General features: G+C 42.8%; 1 protein-coding gene across 3 annotated transcripts in view; it reads right to left on the bottom strand.

Annotated features, from left to right (window-relative positions):
* Positions 1-21886, bottom strand: part of SH3PXD2A (SH3 and PX domains 2A) — a 247934-nt gene that overhangs the window by 35679 nt on the left and 190369 nt on the right. For all 3 annotated transcript variants that reach the window (XM_041461000.1, XM_041461001.1, XM_041461002.1), the window contains one exon: positions 2415-2528. In XM_041461000.1, the coding sequence (XP_041316934.1) occupies positions 2415-2528 (114 nt within the window). The remainder of the gene's footprint in view (positions 1-2414; positions 2529-21886) is intronic.

Genomic DNA, 21886 nt, shown 5'->3' with positions numbered 1-21886 from the left:
GGTGCAGAAGGGGAAGAAACTGCCTTAAGGTGTCAACACAGAGCAGTCAGCTTGATCCTTCTCATGCTGGGAGTTTGGGGGATTTAGCCATCCAGGAACATCCCTTGAAAACAGTGGGTCACACACATCCACCCCACCATGTTCTCACAGCATACAGCCATCCCCAGTGACAGCCCTTTGATACCACAGTGATGCTTCTGTATGAACCAGGGTTTTTTCTTTAAAAATACTGAATTTTGTCATTTTGCCCAGACTTGGACTTCGCTGGTCATGCCACAGTCACCAGAAAGGTTGCTTATTAACAAGCATCTACCCCTTTCCAGATATTATTTTAACACGTTTACTTTATCAGCTCCTGTAGCTGTTAAATGTTTCTTTAGATTGCTTTCTGATTGCTTTCCAAGCCTTGCAAGACGTGTTGGTCTAAACACAGGCCCAGGTAATAATAAGTCTGCCTTCATCCACACAAAAATGTTGTGCAAACTCAGGTGCAGGGAGGAAACACTTCTGTCTTTCTCAGGAAACAGGCTATTTAAAGGGATACATGAAAATATTACTGCTATATTAGTAGAGGCAGAATTATCAGCAAGATGTGTTTAGCACCCTGCTATCTTTACTGGGCTTGCCACAGCAGAGCAGACTTCATGGTTTGCCTGGCTTGTGGACTTGTTCCAGGCCTGTTCAAGTGGGGAGGGACAACGGGCTGATACACAAAGCTCCCTACATCAGTGTTTCTGTGCTTTCCAAGTTGGGGGAGCAGAGACTGCACAGCTGCAGGAAGTCAATATCTGTTGGAGTCACTCTGAAACTTGTGTAAGCTCTAAATTGTGGGGCTAAGGCACTTAATCCACTAGAATGTCTTCCTCCTCAGTTACATCAGGGCCCCATTCTCCTGCCCACCTGGAGAAAGCTGGCAAGTTTTCTGTCTAAGTACAGCCACTTTGATACACCTTTCTAAGGACAGTGAATCCAAGTAATTCTTTCTTCTCCTATGAAGTAATTATATGGAGAAAACCAGCCCAAGTAAAGAAGAACTGGAGGGGAAGAAACAAAGAGGAAGTCTCAGCTTAGATGGCTAACAACATAAACCAAAGTTACTAAAAAGCAAGCAAGCAAGCAAAATCTGGGACACATAAAAGCAGCTGCAGAAGTTATGCAATTAGATCTGTCACTGAGATGGAACTGAGCAGAAAGGGAAGGGCAGTCTCAGGTTTCAGCATATCTGGATTTGGAGTAAGGCAGGGAGCAGGACTGCTGACCACAGCTGAAGACAGCAGTGTAATGGATTAAAAGGGACCGAGAGGAAGGAGATAAGGAATATTTGATTGGTTTTTCATTACCCAGAACAGACTGCTGGGTGGCAGCACCCCTGTGCAGAGTACACTCCGGAGGGCAACATGAAAGAGGAGGAGAGCATGAAATGAAAGCAGTTTAAGTTATAAGGCTGTCAAGCACACACTGTATTTAGGAGTCAGGAGAAGGGAGGAAGCTACAGACCAACAGACAAGGCATTCTTCAGTGCCTGCAGACCAGAGCAGTAAAGTTTTGTTCTTTAACAACAGGGAAGCTTTACTCACTGCTTTTGCATCCACTAAGATGTTGCATCATAGCAGACTGGTTCCTGGCCTACCAGTCCACAGCCAGTCTGTCTCTAAACCAGGATATGGGTAGACTTGAGCAGGGGAAAATGAGTTACAGAGACCAAGATTTCAGTAAGCTGCAGATGTCACCCTTGGAGCCCGGCACAAAGCCTGGCTCTGCCTGTGTGCTGTTTTCATGGGCAGATGGTGACCCCAACACATCTCTAAGCCTCTGCCTGTGCTAAGGAAAGGTCAGCTGAGTTTCCTCATACACTTTACATAAGTGTCACATCAAGAGCACCTAGATTTAGCAACAGATTCACTAGAATAAAGCAAATCATAATAAAAGTGTCCTTTGTACACAGTTGCTACACGAGAAGCCCATTAAGATGTGGTTAGTCTTTCATAATGGAACTGAGGAACATGCAATGCTGAACTATTCCATTTCTGGAACCTCAATTAAGCATCTTTAGTACAAAAAAAAAAGAAAAAAATAGAGAATGCAGTGCGGCTAAATACACCTACATAACAAATGGCATCTCACTTTTAACAGAATGAGACCATACCAAATAAAATTACCTTTCCACACAACCACAGACCATAGCAAACAACAGTGAAACTATTTTCTAAGATTAATTTAAAGGAAATTAATGAGAAGCAACCATTAAACTTAAATCTCACTCCTTTAATGGCCTGTGGCTCTATCTTCTTGCAATTAGAAGCTAGATGCATCTTCTATGCAGCTTCTTCCAATTAGAAGCTCTCACTTGGGGGGAAAAAAGCATAAAGCAAGAGAACACCAGTTTTCTCTTGATAAGAAAAAGCTTTCCATACCTTCCCCAAATTTAGATGTGTTGATGTCAGAATCATCTCTGGTTCCATTTTGGGATTCCAGGTATGTAGCAGGGACCCATCCCTGCTCCTCTGCTGTGCTCACAAACCACCAACCTACAAAAAGAAGCAAAAGAAGTTTCTCAGTCAACATTTAGAGAAACAAGAATAGTAAAATGCTACAGAGAAGATGACAGAGTCAGCAGCTTTGGTGCATGTTTGAGGTATTCTGCAGCTTCTTAGAACAAGAAAGGGTTCAGTGCTATTATATCACAGAAAAAGGGTGCAATGAAGCAAATATCAATTTATTTTAAGAAATTCAAAGTCCATCCATGACAACTTTGACTGAAATTCTCTAAGTCAGTTGCTCCAAGCTGGTCTTGCTATAAGCACATCTACAGTATCAAAACACTTTGTATATGTAAATATGCACATGTGCACAAATGTGAAACAGCACAAGCACTGCCCAAATTCTAATATGAAGTATTATAAAAGGCAAATGAAGGAAACAGCAAAGACATTCACAGAAGAGCACAGATTTCAGAACAGGATCTAAAAGTGCTTCTAGAGCACTTGTAACCACAGCTGGTGTTTAATAAAGATGACCTGAATTCAATACCCTGGGAAGCTGGAAAGTACTGCACAGAACAGAAATAAAGACAGAAAAACCAACTGAAATCTGTCTTGAGGCCATAAGCACTAGTTATTTGTCTTCCCACCTGAACATCCAAGTTTTAACCAGTATCTACAAAAATGTTAGGTATTCAGCAATATATATGGATATAACCTTTAGGTCATATCTGTGGATGGACAAATACAATTATATGCATGCCAGTTTCAGATTAAACGCATTCCAACTATAACTACCCTTGCCTATTTTCTTGCTTGATTACATGGATTTATTGAATCCTCCAATGATTTTGACATAGGCTCACTCACCCAAGAACTTGCTGCTCTCAGATAAATGCACAACTAGATTCTCCTCCATTCAGATAAGGTCTGAGTTATTACAACAGGAAAATAAAAAGTCTAACAGGTAAGCAAACCACTTCTGTTGTTGTCTGTGACACTCCAGTTTCCCCAGAAAACATAAGCTGCTTTGTCAGGACCATGCAAACTGTTGTCCATTACCACCCTTCCAGCTTCCCCAAAGGGAGCTGGGAAAACAGCAATTTCTGCACATGCACCTCAGAACAGTTTACACTTTGATGGCTGTCCTGAGCACAGCAAATTTCACAGAAGCCTGCCTGTGAACAGCAAAGGTGCCAGCCTGGTCTGTAAAGAGATGGGCACCAACACTAGTGAGTGTGAGGTGGCCACACATCCCTCCCACAGCTGGGATTCCACAGCCCAGCCCAGCGAGGGGAAAAGGAAGGTCTGGGCTCTGCTGCCATGCCACATGCAACTGTCTGTAAGAGAAAAACCACCCCGCTGAAACAATGCTCAAGTGTTCATGCTAAAAGTCACCCAAGTTCATGCCAAATCCTGTCACGGAAGATTTTACCAGATAACAGTAGCTACCAACCCTTGCTTTCCTCCCTGGGGCATGTGGCTGGGAGACAATGTACCCCAAGCAGCAACCCCTCACACGCCCCCAGGCAGCTCCTAGGCAGCTCTATTTATTTACTCTCCAAATTCAGACACAGATTTCCATCTTCTGGCCCAGCAGAGGTTTGGAAACTTTGCTTCACAAGGCTCATGGTTGGAAAGTTTAAATTTAGTTATTCTCCCTCAGCAGGAGGTGGATTCTCCTGCCACGAAGCCCACAGCAGTGAACACACAGGATCTGCCAGACCGTTTCAAAAACACTTCTTCATGGTTGTTCCTGATTTCACCAATAACATATCAACATGGGTAGCAGACACAGTTTAACATACACTCATAATTAGGCACAAAATGTGAGAAGCTGGCTTCCAACTGATATTAATTAGACTGGAATAGTTTACCTAAACTCTTCCTCGGAAAGAAATTAAACACATGCAAAAAGGACTTGCCTACACTGAAAAATGTATATTTGGGCCAAATTCAAACCATGGTAAAACCACCTGTGGAGGGCTGGATGGCAGTTCCTTGACACCAACCCCATGCTAGCCCATTTCACAATACAGCTCCTCTGCTTTGGCTCATTAGCCTTAGAGCCAAGTTTAGATCTTTTGCTTGTGGCCATAGTGTAGCTGAGCCTCCGTCCATCTAAACATGACTCAGGCTAAAGCTCCTAATGGCCACAGAACTCATGAAAGCTATAATTTCTTTCTAAAGATTTCCTTTATAAACTCTGCACAAGGGTAAAATATAAATGAGAAACCTCTGCAGCTACTGAGAAATCACAGCATTTGTCCAAGTTCAGGGAAAACCAGCCCTCCACTCTGAAATTCTCTTCCCCAATTTCAAGCTTCTCAGAAGGACAGAAGAAAGGCTTTAATACAGCCCATTGAAACAGCATGCCAACAGAAAAATGTGTGTTTTACTTAAACAGATTCAACAACTGAGAAGACTGAGAAGCTTCCAGCAACACCCCATGGTAGCAGAGAAGTCACCAACGGGTGCTCACAAGGATGATGTGCAAAGCCTCAGAGTGGCCAAGCAACCACTGTTGAGGCAGCACATCCCTTATGAAACCAAAACCTAAATTATAATGGCATATCCAAGCCATAACCCTACAGAAAGGAAATTACAGCACAGTGCAAGAATTGACTCCTAGCAGAAAATGGCTGCAGTGCAGACAAGCTCCTCAACACAGCCTGTGCATGACAGCCACAAACTGCAGAACTCTGCTGGGATGATCATGCAGTAACTGCTCTGCACCACCCCCTCATTAGAAGCATTAGGGCAGCTGCCATTTGGTACCATCACCTCTTCCCCCTCTCACCCTCAGGTTCATGGGTATTCATGGTTTGCAGACAAATTAGACAGAATTGTCTTAGTTTGCACCATTACAGCCCAAACTTTTTGCAAAGAATCCCTTGTCACGTCCCCTGCCATCCTTCCCAACCCAGAGCATCACAGAAAACTTGCTTTTGAAACACAGAACAAAACATTGCATTTATTTTGAGTTCTCCTTCTATGCTGGAGTCTAGCTTGACTTCACAATTCATTATTAAAACCATTCTGTAACAACATCTGCAGGGAATTATGTAAAGTTATCTCTGTGCACTGCCAAGCCAGACTGAGGTTCACTCTTGCACTCACACCATCTGTAAAAATTAGGCAGTGCTTTACAGCTTGAGTTAACCCTTACAGGTGCCCCTGGCTCTCAGGCACCAAAACAACTCTAACACTGATGTGGCATGGATGTCTAGACTGAGACTCCCAAGCCCTCATCTCCGAAGAGGATTTAAAGGGAGTTTGAGCTCCACAGAGGCACAAAGGGAGCTGTAGCCACTGTGTCCAGACCAAGTTCAACTTGAGCTTTGCTGCATTACTCTAACTGCCTTAACACTAACCCAAGAACATAATTTTTTAAGGTAGGAACGTAATTTTGTCCCCACATATGTTGTTGCTTTGGTTGGCATCTGTCAACGTCTCTAAGCTGCAGCAGCCAAGATATCTCCTCATTCACAGAGTCCACCTAGGCTCAGATAACTCCCAGGCATTTCACAAGTTACCAAGAAACAACCAGCTCCACTTGACAAGCAAGATGGTGATTGCAAAATTGGATTGGTCACACTGGAGAATGACTAAATGACAAAAATACTTGGAGTTCAAAAAAATCATGTTCTTGCATATAATTGTATTCCCAGTCCTCTTCCCGAAAGGCTTTTGCAAAAGCAAAATAATTAAGCAAATGTTAGCCACAACATGCATCATGGGAAACCAGTGGAGCATAGTTAAAGGAGCGTATTTTATGCCAGTTTTTCTCATGTTTGCATGCATCCTTACCCACCCATACTTCATGGATGATACACATCAATAGGAGAACAAGCTATTCCCATTGAAGCCTGTCTGATCACAAGATGGTATAAAACACTGAATACGTAAAATTGCAGGATCATGCTGAACTTTGGTTTCTAATTCTCTCCTCAACCATTAATTTCTCTGTAGACTTTGACTGTCATTTTATGAGCTTAACTAAAGTAAACAGGACTGAAAGCAATCCTGTAAAAGGGCATGGCTATTTCTCCAGCATGAGTAGACTACGCATTATTCTAAACAAATACTTAAGTAACACTCCACCTCTCAAGAGTCTTGGAAATATCCCACTCAAGCAGCAGTCTGGTACATTTGACACATGGTCTACGGGCTTCAGAGAGCTGTTAATTTTTAAGTCCTTCTGCCCTGGAACTCTCTCGAGAGGTTTTTTGATCCAACAACATAAATTGTCCTACAAAGCAGAACTAGGTGCAATTAGGTCACTTCCAGACCAGTCACACAGATCTTTTCATGCACATGGCTGATTACTTCCCTTCAGAGATATGATCTACTTCATTTAAAACAGCTAAGATAAGGGTGCTGCTGCACAGTTGAAGACACTTGCTTTTTCCACCCCTCCAAAGCTCTTGCCACACAGTACATATATATTTGATACACATAGGGCAGTCTCAGTAATTGCCTCTGACAGAGCTCTGATGAATATGTAGAAGCAGATGTATAAAGGCACCAGAAGTAGCTTTTACAAGAGGGATTTTCTGCAGTAACCTTATTCTCACACTTGCTCCTGTGTCTGTGTGCTGTTAGACGCTACCATTGTCCATGCTGGCTCTGCTCTCTGTAAAAGGCTTCTTCAGTCCCACACACTTGGAAAAGGCACAAGGTTGAAACCACTGAATTCACATGAAGGCCAGTCTCCAGTTGCTGAGAGTTTTATTCTTACAATTCATAGAAGAGGCATCTTTCTTTGAAATATGGAGATATATGCAAGAGGTCTTTCTAGCACAGAGCTGACTGCAGTTGAGGGTACGGAAGTCTGTGAACGACTCACTGCAAGGCAGACTAAGGCTGTCATTTTAGGATGAATTTTTAAAGCTGGTGAAATATTAAAGGCAGCTTTCACCTCAAAACACATAATGTTTCCCAGCCTGTGTGCACTGCAGTCTTCACTGCAGCCACCACTCAACCATGGAGCAATGTTTGTCTTGTTTTAGAGATGAAAGTGGGGCCCAAAGACATGCCCCAGGAAGAAAGATCTTAGTGGAAGATATCCTGCTCAAACACAATTAAGACACACAGCACAGCTTCATAGCCTTTTATGTGCCACATATTTATGGGCCATAGATTAGGATTCCAGATCAACCACGTATTATGATCCTTCCAGTCAGTTCATGTCCTAGAGCTACATGCTGGGAGTGTGGTTCACATGGGAAACCCTGCCTCCAACAGGAAGTGTTGCCACCCCAAATGTCTGTGCCTGATTGCTCTAACATTCAAGAGTGAAGGCTGTTGCCTTGCAACTATTGTGTTTGCACTCTAGGTACTAAATGCTGCTTTAGGAACTCAGGAATAAAATTCAGCACCCCAAGCACTGCTTAGCACCAAGAGCTCTTTAATTTGCTGCTGAAATACCCCAAGAGCCCACAGTGCTGTGATAGGGCAGAGCTGTTGGCTTTTTTTTTCATGTAAGAGAAAAGTGAAAAAAGGATCACACCTGTCCCTCCTTTCCTGGTAGCCTGGCATGGGAATTTGGAGATTCTATATGGGCTATGAAAGAAGGTCTTCTACCACAGTGTTAAAAAAATGAATGAAGAAATACAAACACTGAAACTCTGCCTTTTTTTTTTTTTTTTTTTTTTTCAAAGAGCACTTCTTGTTTAAAGAAGACAGTTAAGATTTAAAAGGTAATAAGCAAACATTTTGCTCCTGGTGCCAATAACCCCAACATCTGAAGGATATACTTTAGAAACCACACACCTATTCAACAGTGGCCACAGAGCCACACGCTAGTGTCTGCCCAGCAAGCTACCTTCAGTATTTAAAACTGAGTAATAGTTTTAATATTTAGTGAGGAGAGTGCACAATGAAGGAGGATGAGAGGCTGCACACTCCTGTGCCTTGTGTTCAACTAAAAATTTACGGTGTCCCTACAAAAATGTAATAGAAACCTTTAAGAGTATCACTCTGGAACCCTGACAACCCAATGCACACAAGGACTGCCCTGGAAACACTTTTCTTTCCCTCCTTAGGGAGGGTCTGAAAGCTGAGTTATGTTCTCATCAGTACAGGCTGCAGCAGTTTTTGCTTAATTTGTTGATTGAAACAACATTTGAGAGCTTCCTGAGGAGAGGGAGAAGATGAGGAGCAGGGGGAGGTGGAGACTTCTGGAAGGCTGAAATTTGTTGATATCATTTTTTGGCTATTAACAGGACAGCATTTTGCCTTACAGAGCTAAAAGCTGGAACAAAAGGCCAAGAGCTGAGACCACAGTTTGCTTTCTTCACCAATATTTGATAGCAACTGCAAATGCTTAGAGCTCAGCAGCAGCATAGGGAATTGCAGTCCTTGCACTGCTTCAGGTGTTACTAAGCACAAGGAAAACAGAAGTGAATCCCAGAGTTTGGGTGCTGTAACATACTCTTCCTGCAGTGACAGGTTATTAAGGTAACTAGCTGGATTTGCTGTCCTAATCTTTCCAGTCTGTCTTCTTCCTACACTTCTACTGCCAATCTTGTGACATTTGTAGACAGAGACTTCTCAGCTGTGCTGTTAGCAAATCCCATTGCTGCTGCTCCTACGGCTGCAGAGCTGGCAGGCATGGAGAGCCCACTGCATGTGAATTAACATGCCAGTTAAGGGTGCCACACAGGTTCTTCCTGGGCCGAACCAACAGACTAGGTATGTACTTAAGTGTTTGATACAGAGTCCTTCAGTGCATCACAGATCCTGGCTGAAATACCTAGCTTGCTCGAGTTGGTTTCACATGACATTATATGCATAAATACACATGTATCTGTGTGGAAATTCACACCCTGACCTCTGCTCTCAAACACATATTATCCTTGTCTTCTGCTCAGATTGGAATTGTGTTTCCTAGTACTTTTGGAAAAAACAGAAGTGATCAGAACATGGGAAAAGTTCATGGGAAAAGAGAAAACTGGATAATATACAACTCAGCTCTAATACTTTATGAGTTACATCACTAGCAGAGACGATGGATATTCCGAGTATTAGACAACTAGGAAATACCACAGTACTGTATTTATTCAAATCTTATAAGCTAGTAGGCAACAAGACTTCCAGAGAAGTCTTGGCAAAATACTTATATATTTATCTCTCATTAGAGTGACACACACTTCTTGTGTCTGTGTGTATAGGGAGTTGTTCAAGTACAGCACACTGTTTATCTTTGTGTTCGGATAATACAAACTGATAGCCATGGACTCCAAGTGCTATATCTGCAGCTATTTGCTAGGGCCCAATTGTTACCCAGGGGCTTCCCCTCCCTGTTTAAAAAATGGCCTCAGATTTGTGTATTGACACAGCTGGAACAAAGGAATCTGCCAAACACGTTTTCTAGAATTGGCACGTACATCCACAAAGCCATCACATAATCCAGTACAAATTACACATTGTGCTCTTAAAGCAAGGGAATCAACACACTACCTACATTAACATTTATGGAAAAGTCTTTGACATTGCCTGTAATTCCCAGATCAAGTCCCACCACATTCCACGTCACCAGCTTCTCTTAAACCGTGAAGTACTCCAGTCTCCCCAAGACAGGAGAAGATAGAAGATGAAAGCACCATTTGCTAAGCCTGCTCATGTCCAACTCCAAAACACACACAGCCAACATGCCCAGGGTGTTGGCCAGCATCCCCAGACCCCTCACTTTAGAGGATCCACAGAGCAATCAAGTCAGCCAGTTCTACAGGTGAGTCAGCACCCAAGAAGCTGGAAAAAAAAATGTTTTCCAAGGCTCAAACATCCTAATGCCTTCTAAAAATAAACTTTAAATAATCTTTCCCTTCCTGCTTTACTTTCATGAACACCTAATGGTGAAACTGTCTGTGCAATGTCAGCTTCAGTCCACATAGTCCAATGCATCTGTGTATGTCCTACCTGCAGTACCAACTCAGTCATTACAGAAAATACTTGGTTACTGATCACAGATCTTCCTTTTTTTCCCCCCATCTGATCTATTTGGATACTACATTTCCTGTCTGACTTAAAGTTCTGGTCATACTATACATCTATTTTCATCTTCTCTTGAATTCTTTTCTCTTAGGAAGTGACAGATTTACACTGATCCTTCAAAGATTAAGGATTTGTGATTTCAGTAACCACAAGGCAAGGTAAGATTGTGGAGATCACACAGACTGAATATCCAGTACAAGAAGTTCTGCGTTAAGTCGCTATGGGTAACAAGTGCTACTGGAGGGTTTCTTTCTTTCTTCTTTCCCTTCCCCTAAAGTTTTGTTTACTTCAGCCAGTCCCAGAAGTTGAGCAGTGAGGATACTGTCTGCTGCTAACATCTTCCAGTACAACCTTCCTGATCATGGGAAGTTCCTGGGGTACCTTCCTTCCTTCCTCCATATCCAATTACAGCCCAGAACCATTAATTTTCTCCTCCAAAAGTACTTCAGTCCTGTATTTCTTTTTGTATTGCTATTGTTAGAAAGATGATGCTTAAGTAGGATAGTTAAGCAAAAAAATCCATCTGCCACCCTCCTTAAAGCCTGTCCCCCATCTCCTGTCCAGCAGCCCATCATTTAAAGGTTGAAATCTATAGACATGAGGCTTTAATGAACCTGCCAAATTGATGTTGTTGTCATCATGTTTACATATATCAGTAATTTACAAAGGCTCCCAACCAAGTGGGTTTGGCTGGGGTGCAGAGAGAGAAGGACTCCAGCAGAGAGGGCAAAATATACAGAAATTTGGTGGGCAAACCTAACCCATGGCAGAAAAATAATGCACTGCCTTCAGAAAGGCTACGCCAGCGTAGTCAGTGCCTGCAGCAAATTTTCCAGAGCCATGAACAAGAGATTCCAGTAAAGGCATGCAAACAGATGGCTTTCCACCCCACGGGGCACTGGAAGCCAAGGGAGACTCCATCAGTCATGACCAGTTGTGGGATTGTATTTTCTGTGGTCAGCCAACGGGGTGCAACCATCAAGCTCACAAGTAATTTCCTTTACATTCACAGGACTTAATCTTAAAGCAAACACATTTTGTGTCCAAGCTTTCTTTAGGAAAACATGAATAAGCTTTCAAACGGGCCTCATAGTAGTCTTGTCCAAAGATTACAAATTACTTCCTAGTAGTTTAAAAAGTTACAGACCCCTAACCCCAGCTGATAGGAAATGGCCTTCACAGGCAGCAAAGAATGGCCAATATTTACTTCCCATGCAGATCCACAAAAGTTGCTCTTGTTTAAATTTCTTATTCTGAAGTCTGTAGAGAGTGTGGTGTCAGTTGCTTATGGGAATTCCTCATAATCACACAGAATCAGAATAAAGAGTCTGAGAACCAGGAACAAAACCTAGCACAGTACAAAACAGCACTGCAGGTGCTAGAGTCAAGATCATACAGGAATTCCATATTCATTTAAAAATACATTTGCTGCCTCTGAGGCACACTTTGGTTATGTCAGGACAGAACAGAGCAACGCTACACAAGAGCTTGAAGCAATGAACAAAGGCTACAGAATATCCAGCAGAAATCTGAGGATAAAGCAATCACACAGTGATATCAGTTCAGTCTGAAGCACAGCTGAGTCACCAGATTAAAAATTCTGGCTTTTACAAACAGCTTTTGTGGGCTCCTTCTGAACCACAATACTCCTGCTAAAGGAGCAGGGACACCTCGGTTTTGCAGCACGGCTGTGCAGCACTCAGATAACCATCTCACAAATGACCATTTCCAAGTCCTGGCTGTTCCTTGAAGCTCTGCTGTCCAACTACAACTTGTGGCCAGCGCTATTTATTAGCTAGATCTGGCTAGATGGTAGCCCAGATGCAATGTTATCACAAACACGGATGTAAGCCACGTCCAACGCTCTGCTCTCTCTCTGACGCCGCTTCACTGCCTTTCTCCTGAGCTCCATTCAAGCCGTGTTTCTGCAGTGACCCCGGGAGCTGAGCCTCAAAGAGCTGCTGCACACGGCTGCAGGAAATGACAGCTTCGGAAATGAGCACCAGAGTGATGAATAGCTGGCAACAAGAGCAGCCAGTGCGTTAGCACGCTGCCAATTCATAACCTACATTGTACTCAACAGGGACATACATGGGCAACAGTATCACTGACACGCCCCAGAAGAGATTACAAACCCAATGCGCTGTTTTCTGAAGGGTTTTTCCAGCCTGCTCTAAAATTTAGAAACTTAGACTTGTTACTATATTTTGTTCAGTGAGAAGCTGAACTAGTCCCATTTGGAGCAGATTATGGAAAACTGGAAAAAATAAAAAAAAAAAAAAAAAAAGGAAAAAAAGATTTGCCTTTTATCTTCACTCATCATGAAGTCCCAGACAATGAGTAGAGCCTGTGCAGGTGAAACAAAAGGAGGTATTGATCTTTAAGGAAGGGGAAACTGAGATCATCCATGCAGACTTTAAAAAACAAGCAGGAATAACTGGGGTATCTCTGTCCATCAGCTCTAACAAAAAGGCGCATCAGCAGCATAAGAGAAGATGGAAAGGAAAATACTGAGGCAAAAAGCTCAGGTAAGATGGCTTCCCCCCAGCTCAAAACCACTCCTACATTGCAGAAAATACTTTCCATACAGCCAAGTAACTAAGCATTAATTTCTACTCATTCTGGCTTATCCTCTGGATACAAAGGGTACACACTTGGCTCAAGCACCTTTGCAGGAGTTTTTTTTCACAGTAAGCACGTGATTTCCCTGCAGCTTCCTTGGTTGCCTCACCTTGGATCTTGACTTTGAAGAACTGATGTTTAGGCTTTGGTTGTTCCTTACAGACTGGAAAGGCAGGCTAGGCTCATAGCAGAGAATCACTGTCCCAAGAAACCAGAAACACCTCACTAAGTTAGTCTTGTGCTATGGGAGCTTCAACAGCCATGTTTCTATTAACACCCTTCTGATGGAAAAAGGCCACGCTGTGGCAGCTTCAGATGCTGGTCTGCCTCCAGGAAGGTACAGTTAAGTGCACAGTAAGTCAAAGTCCCAGTACATAAATATTTTCATTTTCTGACTCTCCTTTCTGTCTCCTGAAGCTTAAACAAAGCCAGAGCAGGCACTAAGCACAGATTTGCTGGCAACAATCAGGGAAGTTGATCTTTTGATGCTAAATAAAGGTTAGCAAGGCAAATTAATGATGTGAGATACAGAAGAGCTGTCAATCTACATACATTTCATGGAGCTGAGAAAAGACAAATAGCTCATTGTGAGGCTTACTCCTTTCCATTAGGAATAAATCAACCATGAAACAAGGGCAAGAGTAATGCTGTCCTTGGGCAAAAAGCTGAGATTTGCAGACCCTCCGTTACAAACACACATGCATTACACAATACAGCACCATTTAAACTAAATAAGCAGCACAGTAAAGGATTACCTAAACCTGCTAGACAGATGATATAGAGGCACAGTGTTTATCTTTTCAACAGGGAGTCACTTAAGCTTACCCTATGAGTGAATGCTAGATTAAACCCTTCCCTCTCCCCAGCACAAGGCTACCAAAAGAGGAAATGCTGGACTGCCTGTAACTACACCTGGCCAGAGCCTGCTGCAAGTGCTACACTTTGATGTATCTCCTGCTATTCCCCAATCACTCTGAAAACCTTCAACAGAGAACCTTCAATTCAGGCATTTTGCAATCTCTCACTTTTCAGGATCTCACTCTTGGCAGATTGACGGCTTTTTTAAGGGGTCATTTTTAGGATTTTTAAAAAATTTTCTTTCCCCTTCTCTCAAAGCACTTTTGCTTGCTTGCTTTAGGAAAGGTCAGTGATGGAGCACAGAGGCTGCACATTCACTGCAAACTGAGAAAGAGGATGGTCCTGCAGCTGGGGAGCTGGCCCAGCTTTGGGGAGCTCTCCATAAGAGAGCTGCGAACCAGACCAATTCTTTACGTGGGAGGAGTTTTTCCCTCCCCAGTTTCCAAGTCTTAGTTACTTCCCTTCCCCTCCTCCACCACCCAGATCTGAACAGCGTTTCCTTTGTCTGTTCCCCATGTAGACTTCCATTCTCTGGAGACGGGGCCTAAATGTCTAGCACAACAGGACCCTGATCTCAGCGGGGCCTTAGGCACTGCCATAAAAAACAAACAGATCACAGAAGCATGGCTCTTGCACTGTAAAACAGCCTGGATAGCAAATAAGCCTTTGGATAGGTCTGTTAGCTGACATACTAATTACACTGTTGGAATGCTATGCTTTCACAAAAGCTTGTATGGTCTGAAAGTTTATTCCAAAACATCCCGTTTAGTGATTATGAGTGCATTTGGAAAGGGAGCTGGAGCTCACTGCAATGCTAACAAAGTATAGGCAACACTGTACCTCCAGCAAGACCAAGGAGATTTCTAGCACGCTTTAGGATGACTAATGAATTGAAGTTTCCTTGGCATGCTTCCCTCCCCACACATCTGGGCAAGGATTACAGAGTGGAAAGAACCCAACCTGGGGAGAAGAAAAGAGTGTACTCTTGTAGCCATTAAATCCCTGTTGGGGAAGAGGTTTCCCCATTGCATTTCAGGGATGTCTACCCCAATCCTTTGTTTGCATGGGCTGCTTGACACACACATCCCCCCCTGAAATTCTCAGAGTGCAGCTCAGCAATACACCGTGCCATGCAGCTTGCAGAAGGACAAGACCACACATTTTTGGGAAGGACAACCATCACTTCCACATATGTACAGATTCCTAACACAACGCATGATTTTTTTTGTCAATATTCTGACACCACCTGAAGGTTCAACATCCTCCTGATGCTCCTCCCTCCCATGTTAAATTACAGCACAGCTCTCCTACGCTCACAAGCCATTTAAATGGAGATCATGCTTTCTCTGGCTGAGCCATTTGTCATTGATTGCTAATCCAAGTCAGTGAGTGGGGCTGCCCAGTACCAACACATGCAATGCCTTCCAACTGCCCTGCTAATAATCAGATGCCAAACAATAACAGGAACTGTTTTAACAAAATTTCAAAGTCAAGCTTTACATGGTCCTAACATTAAAATTTAATTCTCTGTTCTACAAGCGGTTAGATTTGTTGCTCACCTACCAGCATATACCACTTCAATGCTAGATATGCATCTATTTGCTAGTCCACACATAAGCTGAAGGAAAATGAAAACTCAAAGGAGATTCAACATCTGGTCTGGCCTCTTGCATCTCCCAGACCATTAATATCACACCACCTGGCTCACCAGCACTGTGCTAATAACCTTTACCAGACTAGCCATTCTGAGGGTTTTTTCTGTAGCTGAAGTTACACATAGAGGCTATTTCAGAAACGCAAGCACTGGCCATCAATATCTCAGGAACTACCCTACAGGCAGCTAACCTGCTTCCCAAGATACTTGTGGAAAATTTATGTGACAGGAAGGTGGAAAGATTCAACCTCGTGACACTTGTCTAATCAGTGTTATTTTTTCTAATTTTTTGCTGCCACTTCAGCTTCACCTTTTGCCTCTCCATCAGCAGAGCATGTCCTTACAATGAAGGAGCCAAAAGAAGTTGAATCTGTCTTCAAGCAGAGGCTGTCTCTTTGTTTCTAACCCGTCTGCTGTCCAGAGCTGGTCCTCACAACCACAAATGAATGGAGATCACCGTCATTTATGCAATTTCCACCTCTAGTTTTACAATTTTAAAAGAAGCTCCTCCAGCGGTTCACTTATTTATAACAACAGGAAACATTTTTGGCCTGGATTGTCTGAGTAGGCTGTAGTGCAGGAAAACAGTGAAATGCCCCAAGCTGCATGTTCTAGGCAACTGCAGGGTTAAGCACATTGCTCAGCTGAGGAGCAGAGCCAAGGAGTGAGCAAGATCTTTAAGAGATAAAACCCCCATCTGTGAGGAGCCACTTGCTTCTTCATCATGGTGCCATCAGGCCTTTAACTCATCACAGCTTTGCACTGTCACTTCCAGTCTCCCTCCCTTTTCTCTTCCAACTATGTCTCTGGCATTGGGATGAGCCTATGCTTATTTATTAGCAGCTCAGTTTCCAAATTCTGAGCCAGAACCAGCAAAGAAGATCAACTTCTCCAGATGAGGTCCTAGAAATTAGCTCCACAGGCTTCAAAACTGCAAGGTAACAGCACTGTATTTGCTTTCTCTCCAAACTCAATGAGAATGTGCAAAGGGCACAGGTATGTATGTATGTATTTTTCTTTCTTACATGGTATGTAAGAAAGAAAAAGCTAGATGAAGCCTTCGTGACTGTGTCAGAAATTACAAAAGGCACTTCTGGCCCAAAGAAATTTAAAATACACCTTACCTACCCAGCCTAAACATCAGGCTAGGGTCAGGGAATGGTTTCAGGTTGAAGTTCAAGGGATTTCTTACCTGCTCATTAAAGGAGCTGTATCATCCACGGTATCTTTGATGAAACATTGGTAGTTCTATCCAGCTGGATGAGAATGTGCAAAGGGCACAGGTATTGCATGGTATGTAAGAAAGAAAAAGCTAGATGAAGCCTTCGTGACTGTGTCAGAAATTACAAAAGGCACTTCTGGCCCAAAGAAATTTAAAATACACCTTACCTACCCAGCCTAAACATCAGGCTAGGGTCAGGGAATGGTTTCAGGTTGAAGTTCAAGGGATTTCTTACCTGCTCATTAAAGGAGCTGTATCATCCACGGTATCTTTGATGAAACATTGGTAGTTCTATCCAGCTGTAAAGTCAACAAGCAGCAACAGAAGTCAAGCATAAAGGACCCTCACAGTCCTTTCTTCAAGCACTGCTAGCATACCTTAAGGTTTATGTCTCTTTGCTGCACAGTTAAGTGCTGCATTAGGTCTTCAGAATATTTCTGGCCTTTAGCTTCTGAGAAGCATCATTAGGGCAGGCCAGTGATTTTCCTATATTTATTTTTAAAACAAAAATAAATATGCAGAAGTGTGAGCAAAGTGTGACCTCAGATCATTGATTCTGTGCCTGTAGCTGTAGCATTTAAAATGAGATGAATCAAAGCAAATGAGACCCCTGTCTGTCTTTACCAAGAGCCAGAAGTCTCAGGAGCATGGCATTTCATTCAGATATTGCAAAGGACTTCTTGCAAAAGAGATGAGGTATTGATTAAAAAGAAAAGTGGGTGATGCACCCCCTGCTCGCTCAAGCAAGCTGTTAAGTTTGAAGAAAAGGAACAAAATGAACTTTGGTTTGACTCCTGTGTGCCTGAAATTACTCTGTGATGACGATTCCCTGCTGCCAACACACACTCCGGCTCTGAGAGCAGGAACGATGGCGTCCAAGCCAAACACACGCGTGGCTGGAGAGACTCACAGCAGATTAGACAGCTCTTCTTTGTACCAATACATGAAATACATCTGGGGCACCCTGGCCATGTTAAGGGCACATTCCTTGGCTGAGCTGATGCTCTTTGAGCACCGCTGCAGGAACCAGTGACGCTCATCTCTGGAGCACTGATACAGCACTTCCAGCAGCTCCCCAGGATGCCAGATAGAGATCCCTGGGAATGAGACTTCTGAAACAGCCCTGAACCGTTGATATTCTCACTCATATTGTCTGAATCCCAGTGCAGAAAAAATGCCAAAAGCATCCTTACTCTGAATCACAATGAAATGCTCAGTAAGAGGCTGGATTTACAGAAAGCCAGCTGCAAGCAAAGACAGTCCTTGGTCATCAGTGTCACAGTGTCCTGAGGAGCCCACTCAGATCAACAGATAAAACTTTATGTGCAAGTCCAGTTCCCACCTCCAAGTGTAATACTTCAGTCATGTTGTGCATCTGGAATCAAGCTGTTGCCACTCCACACACAGTAACTCTCTAGAGGGTCTGTTCTCCAGAGACACAGGGCTGCAAATAGCCCATTTCTCAAGGTTTATTTATTTTTTTGGTGGTTTTAAATTTCTTTTAAAATGTGTTATTGGGTTTTTTTTAAGGGAACAGAAATATTATAAATTGCTATTAAAATGATGGTGTCATCTAATGAGAAAATAAAAAGATAGACAACATGGAATTCCCTTATTATCCATTTCCTGAAATACCAGAACTTTTTTAGGCACTTTATACTGGCCCATGAAGAAGGTAGGAAAATTAACACTGAGTCAGAGTTTAATGGCCAAACCCAAATGTAACAGGCTTTGGAGTTTATACACCATAGCTTTTTCATGGACTTAGCAGTAAAACTTTCAACTGTATACCATGAATGTTCCGTTTAACATTAGTAAATACAAGTTACATCACTGTTCATGTAGATCAAAAGTATTTTGATGGGGCATCAGAAGACTTAAGAAAAAACCAGACATCTCTACCAGCAGGGACCTCTTGTCCATGCAGCACAGCCTGACTCCAGCACCTTCCAGTCCTCCCTGTGCTGCTCTCGCCAGAATGTTCACACTTTGCAGTGGTTTCAAGTTTCCAAATCAGAACCTTTGCTGGATTTTCAATTTTCAGACCTCCCCATGCCAGCAGAAGGAAAGGGGAAAAAAAAAAAAACAGATTCTGAAGAATTTTAGTTTTTCCAGACTGCATACCAGGTTTAATTCCTTATTCTCTGTTACTATTGTCTATAAGCTCACTTGACAATTTTCAACTCTTCAGATTTACAGCCATTCCTATTTGATGGGGCACCAGAAGACTTAAGAAAAAAACAGACATCTCTACAGCAGGGACCTCTTGTCCATGCAGCACAGCCTGACTCCAGCACCTTCCAGTCCTCCCTGTGCTGCTCTCGCCAGAATGTTCACACTTTGCAGTGGTTTCAAGTTTCCAAATCAGAACCTTTGCTGGATTTTCAATTTTCAGACCTCCCCATGCCAGCAGAAGGAAAGGGGAAAAAAAAAAAAAGATTCTGAAGAATTTTAGTTTTTCCAGACTGCATACCAGGTTTAATTCCTTATTCTCTGTTACTATTGTCTATAAGCTCACTTGACAATTTTCAACTCTTCAGATTTACAGCCATTCCTAGCAAAGTATTTCATCCACAAATAAACGCAACCATCCTTTTTCTGAAGGCAAGAGGAAAATATATAGAAAGCACACAGATGTTTGGCAAGTACATCAAAGCTAGGCTAGTCAGTACAAAAATCCTCCCCAAAAGCCTTGACGTTCTTAGTGCTTTAACAATACAATCAAATTTTAAATATGGACAGAGGGGGATTCCAAATGGGTACATACCATCTACAATAATAAATTAATTGGAAGTGCACAGAAACTTGGACTACAGAGAGCTGTACACTAAATTAGAGGTCTTTATGTGCCACTTCATTCTGTGAGACCAGGCACATTTAATCTGAATAAATCTTTGTTTTTCACATTAATATGAAATTAGATGAGGTTGGCCAGTGGTTATCAACTCCTGGCCAGTAGGTATCAACTTACTGTCTTTGGCAAAGTGCTGCTCCTGTGCTCTCTGCACAGCTGGAGAAGATGGTACTTGGCTCCTTGAACGCTGCGATTCGCTGCTGTCCCAAGTACAGCCACCTCAGACACTCCTGGATCCTTGGCGAGCAGAGAGCACTTTACCCTCCAACAACATTTCATAGCTTCAGCACGTAATACCTTTTCCAAGGGAGGACAGATGTGCAGGAGTAGTTTCAGTCTTCCAAGAAGTTTTCCATCAGGATCTTAATTTTTCTTTGGCTGTGCAGTCCAAGAGCATAACCGCAGCCCCTGCAAGGCTGAAGACAGGAGGCTGCTGCTCGAGCAGTACCTGCTGCCAGCACACCATCCAGCTGCCCATCTGCTCCTCGGGTTTGGGGCTGCAGCTGTGAGGAGGCCTGCTAGCACACAGCTACTCCACTTCTTTTGAGAATTTTGAAAAGGGCATTGTGCAAGAATAGCAAGAGCCCAGCTTGTCCTATCTGCCGGAAGCCATTATGCCAAACATTCGGGTTTTTGAAGGGATAGGGAGGTATCATATGGAATGGGTGGGGGAGAAAGACTATTTTCTTTTCAGAATACCAGATATCCAGTTACAGTAAAGGAATCAGCAGTAATACCTATCTGCACTCACAGGTTTGGTTTTATGTTGTTTTTTTGGTTTGGGTTTTTTTTTTTTTTTTTTTTTTTTTGGGTGGTTTTTTTTTTTTTTGTTTTTTGTTTGTTTGTTTGTTTGTTTGGGGTTTATTTGTTTGGTTTTTTTTTTACATTTTGCAATCTTTGAAGAGGAGAGGGATGAAGATGAACCTTCTGAGCTCAAAAAACTCTTGGCATGCCAAAGCCAGCAGTAGAAATGCCTGGATCTTCCACAGTGGCTTGGATATGTGCCACAGTAAAAGAAGTCACTTCACAGTGAGCTGTCCTTGAGGGAACACACTCCAGATCATTCAGCTTCAGGGATAAAGGGCTACTTCCCTTCACTACAGAGAGCCCCATCCTCTGTGTGTGTACATGTACTGTCCCTGCCCAAACAGCCAGCAGGCTGTACAGTCAGCCTTGGGGACTGAGGCCACAAACAAATCATCATATTCCACAGAAAGGCATCAAATCCATCAGGATGTTCAAAATGGATCACTATGGGCTGAAATAGTAGAAACCCTGCAAAAAAGCAGGGAGAAGAAGAAAAAAAAAGAAGGGAGAAGAAGCCGATGGGGAAGAAGATATTTGCACCCCAAAATATCAGTGAAAAGTCACTGGTTTCAGTAGGGGTTTGGAGGTTGACAGGTGCAGGACAGACACAAGTTAACTTTCCAATTGCTGCATCCACCTTAGGAAATGTTATTTGTTTTTGCAAATTACTATCAGGACACATCAGTTTTTGCTTACTATCCTTTTTTTTTTTTTTTGCCAGGAAACCCTGATGCTGCCACCACATGATTAAGAAGTCACTCAAACTTAGCAGAAACCCAACACTCCAGTGTCTTTGGCTGTTGTCACTATACAAAGAGCAGTTGGGATCTTGTGACATCTGACAGTTCTCCTCTCCTCCAAGACTGACATTAACCAAAAGTCTCCTATTCAAAACAAAACGCTAGACAGAACAGAACCCACATTTCTATTCTGGGAAAGTCTGGATTGGAAATGTAATTTCTCATCTTGAACCCATGTGTAGCTGTTTAAGTGTAGTTCAGGAGCCATATGACATGTACAGTTTATTCCTTTGAATGCTATAGAAAGCTAATAAAAGAGTGAGAATCATCAGCAGAATGTACTGCAAAATGCAACACAGAGTAAACTGGAGCAAGCACCGATCATTTCATACCACTGCTGCCCACCAAGTTCCTTGTGCAGCACAGAAGTGATACAGTTTTGGGAAACAGCAACTTCATGACAAGTTCAGAGTGAAAATGCAGTTTTTTGAAGGGAGGCTGTGTATTCTGCTCCCAACCTCATCCCAAGCCTTCTCCTCATTTTCATAAGGAACCGTACTTGGATTTTCCAGAGTGGCTGCCACCTATTCAGAAACCAGTCTTGAGCAGAAACAGCAAGGCCACACTGCTGCCAGCTCTTCAGCCCGTGCT

The sequence above is a fragment of the Pyrgilauda ruficollis genome, unplaced genomic scaffold, assembly GCF_017590135.1.
Source record: "Pyrgilauda ruficollis isolate IOZ18807 unplaced genomic scaffold, ASM1759013v1 scaffold15, whole genome shotgun sequence".
NCBI lineage: Eukaryota > Metazoa > Chordata > Aves > Passeriformes > Passeridae > Pyrgilauda > Pyrgilauda ruficollis.
Note: the sequence above shows the minus strand (reverse complement) of the source record. Positions and strands in the feature narration are given on the sequence as shown.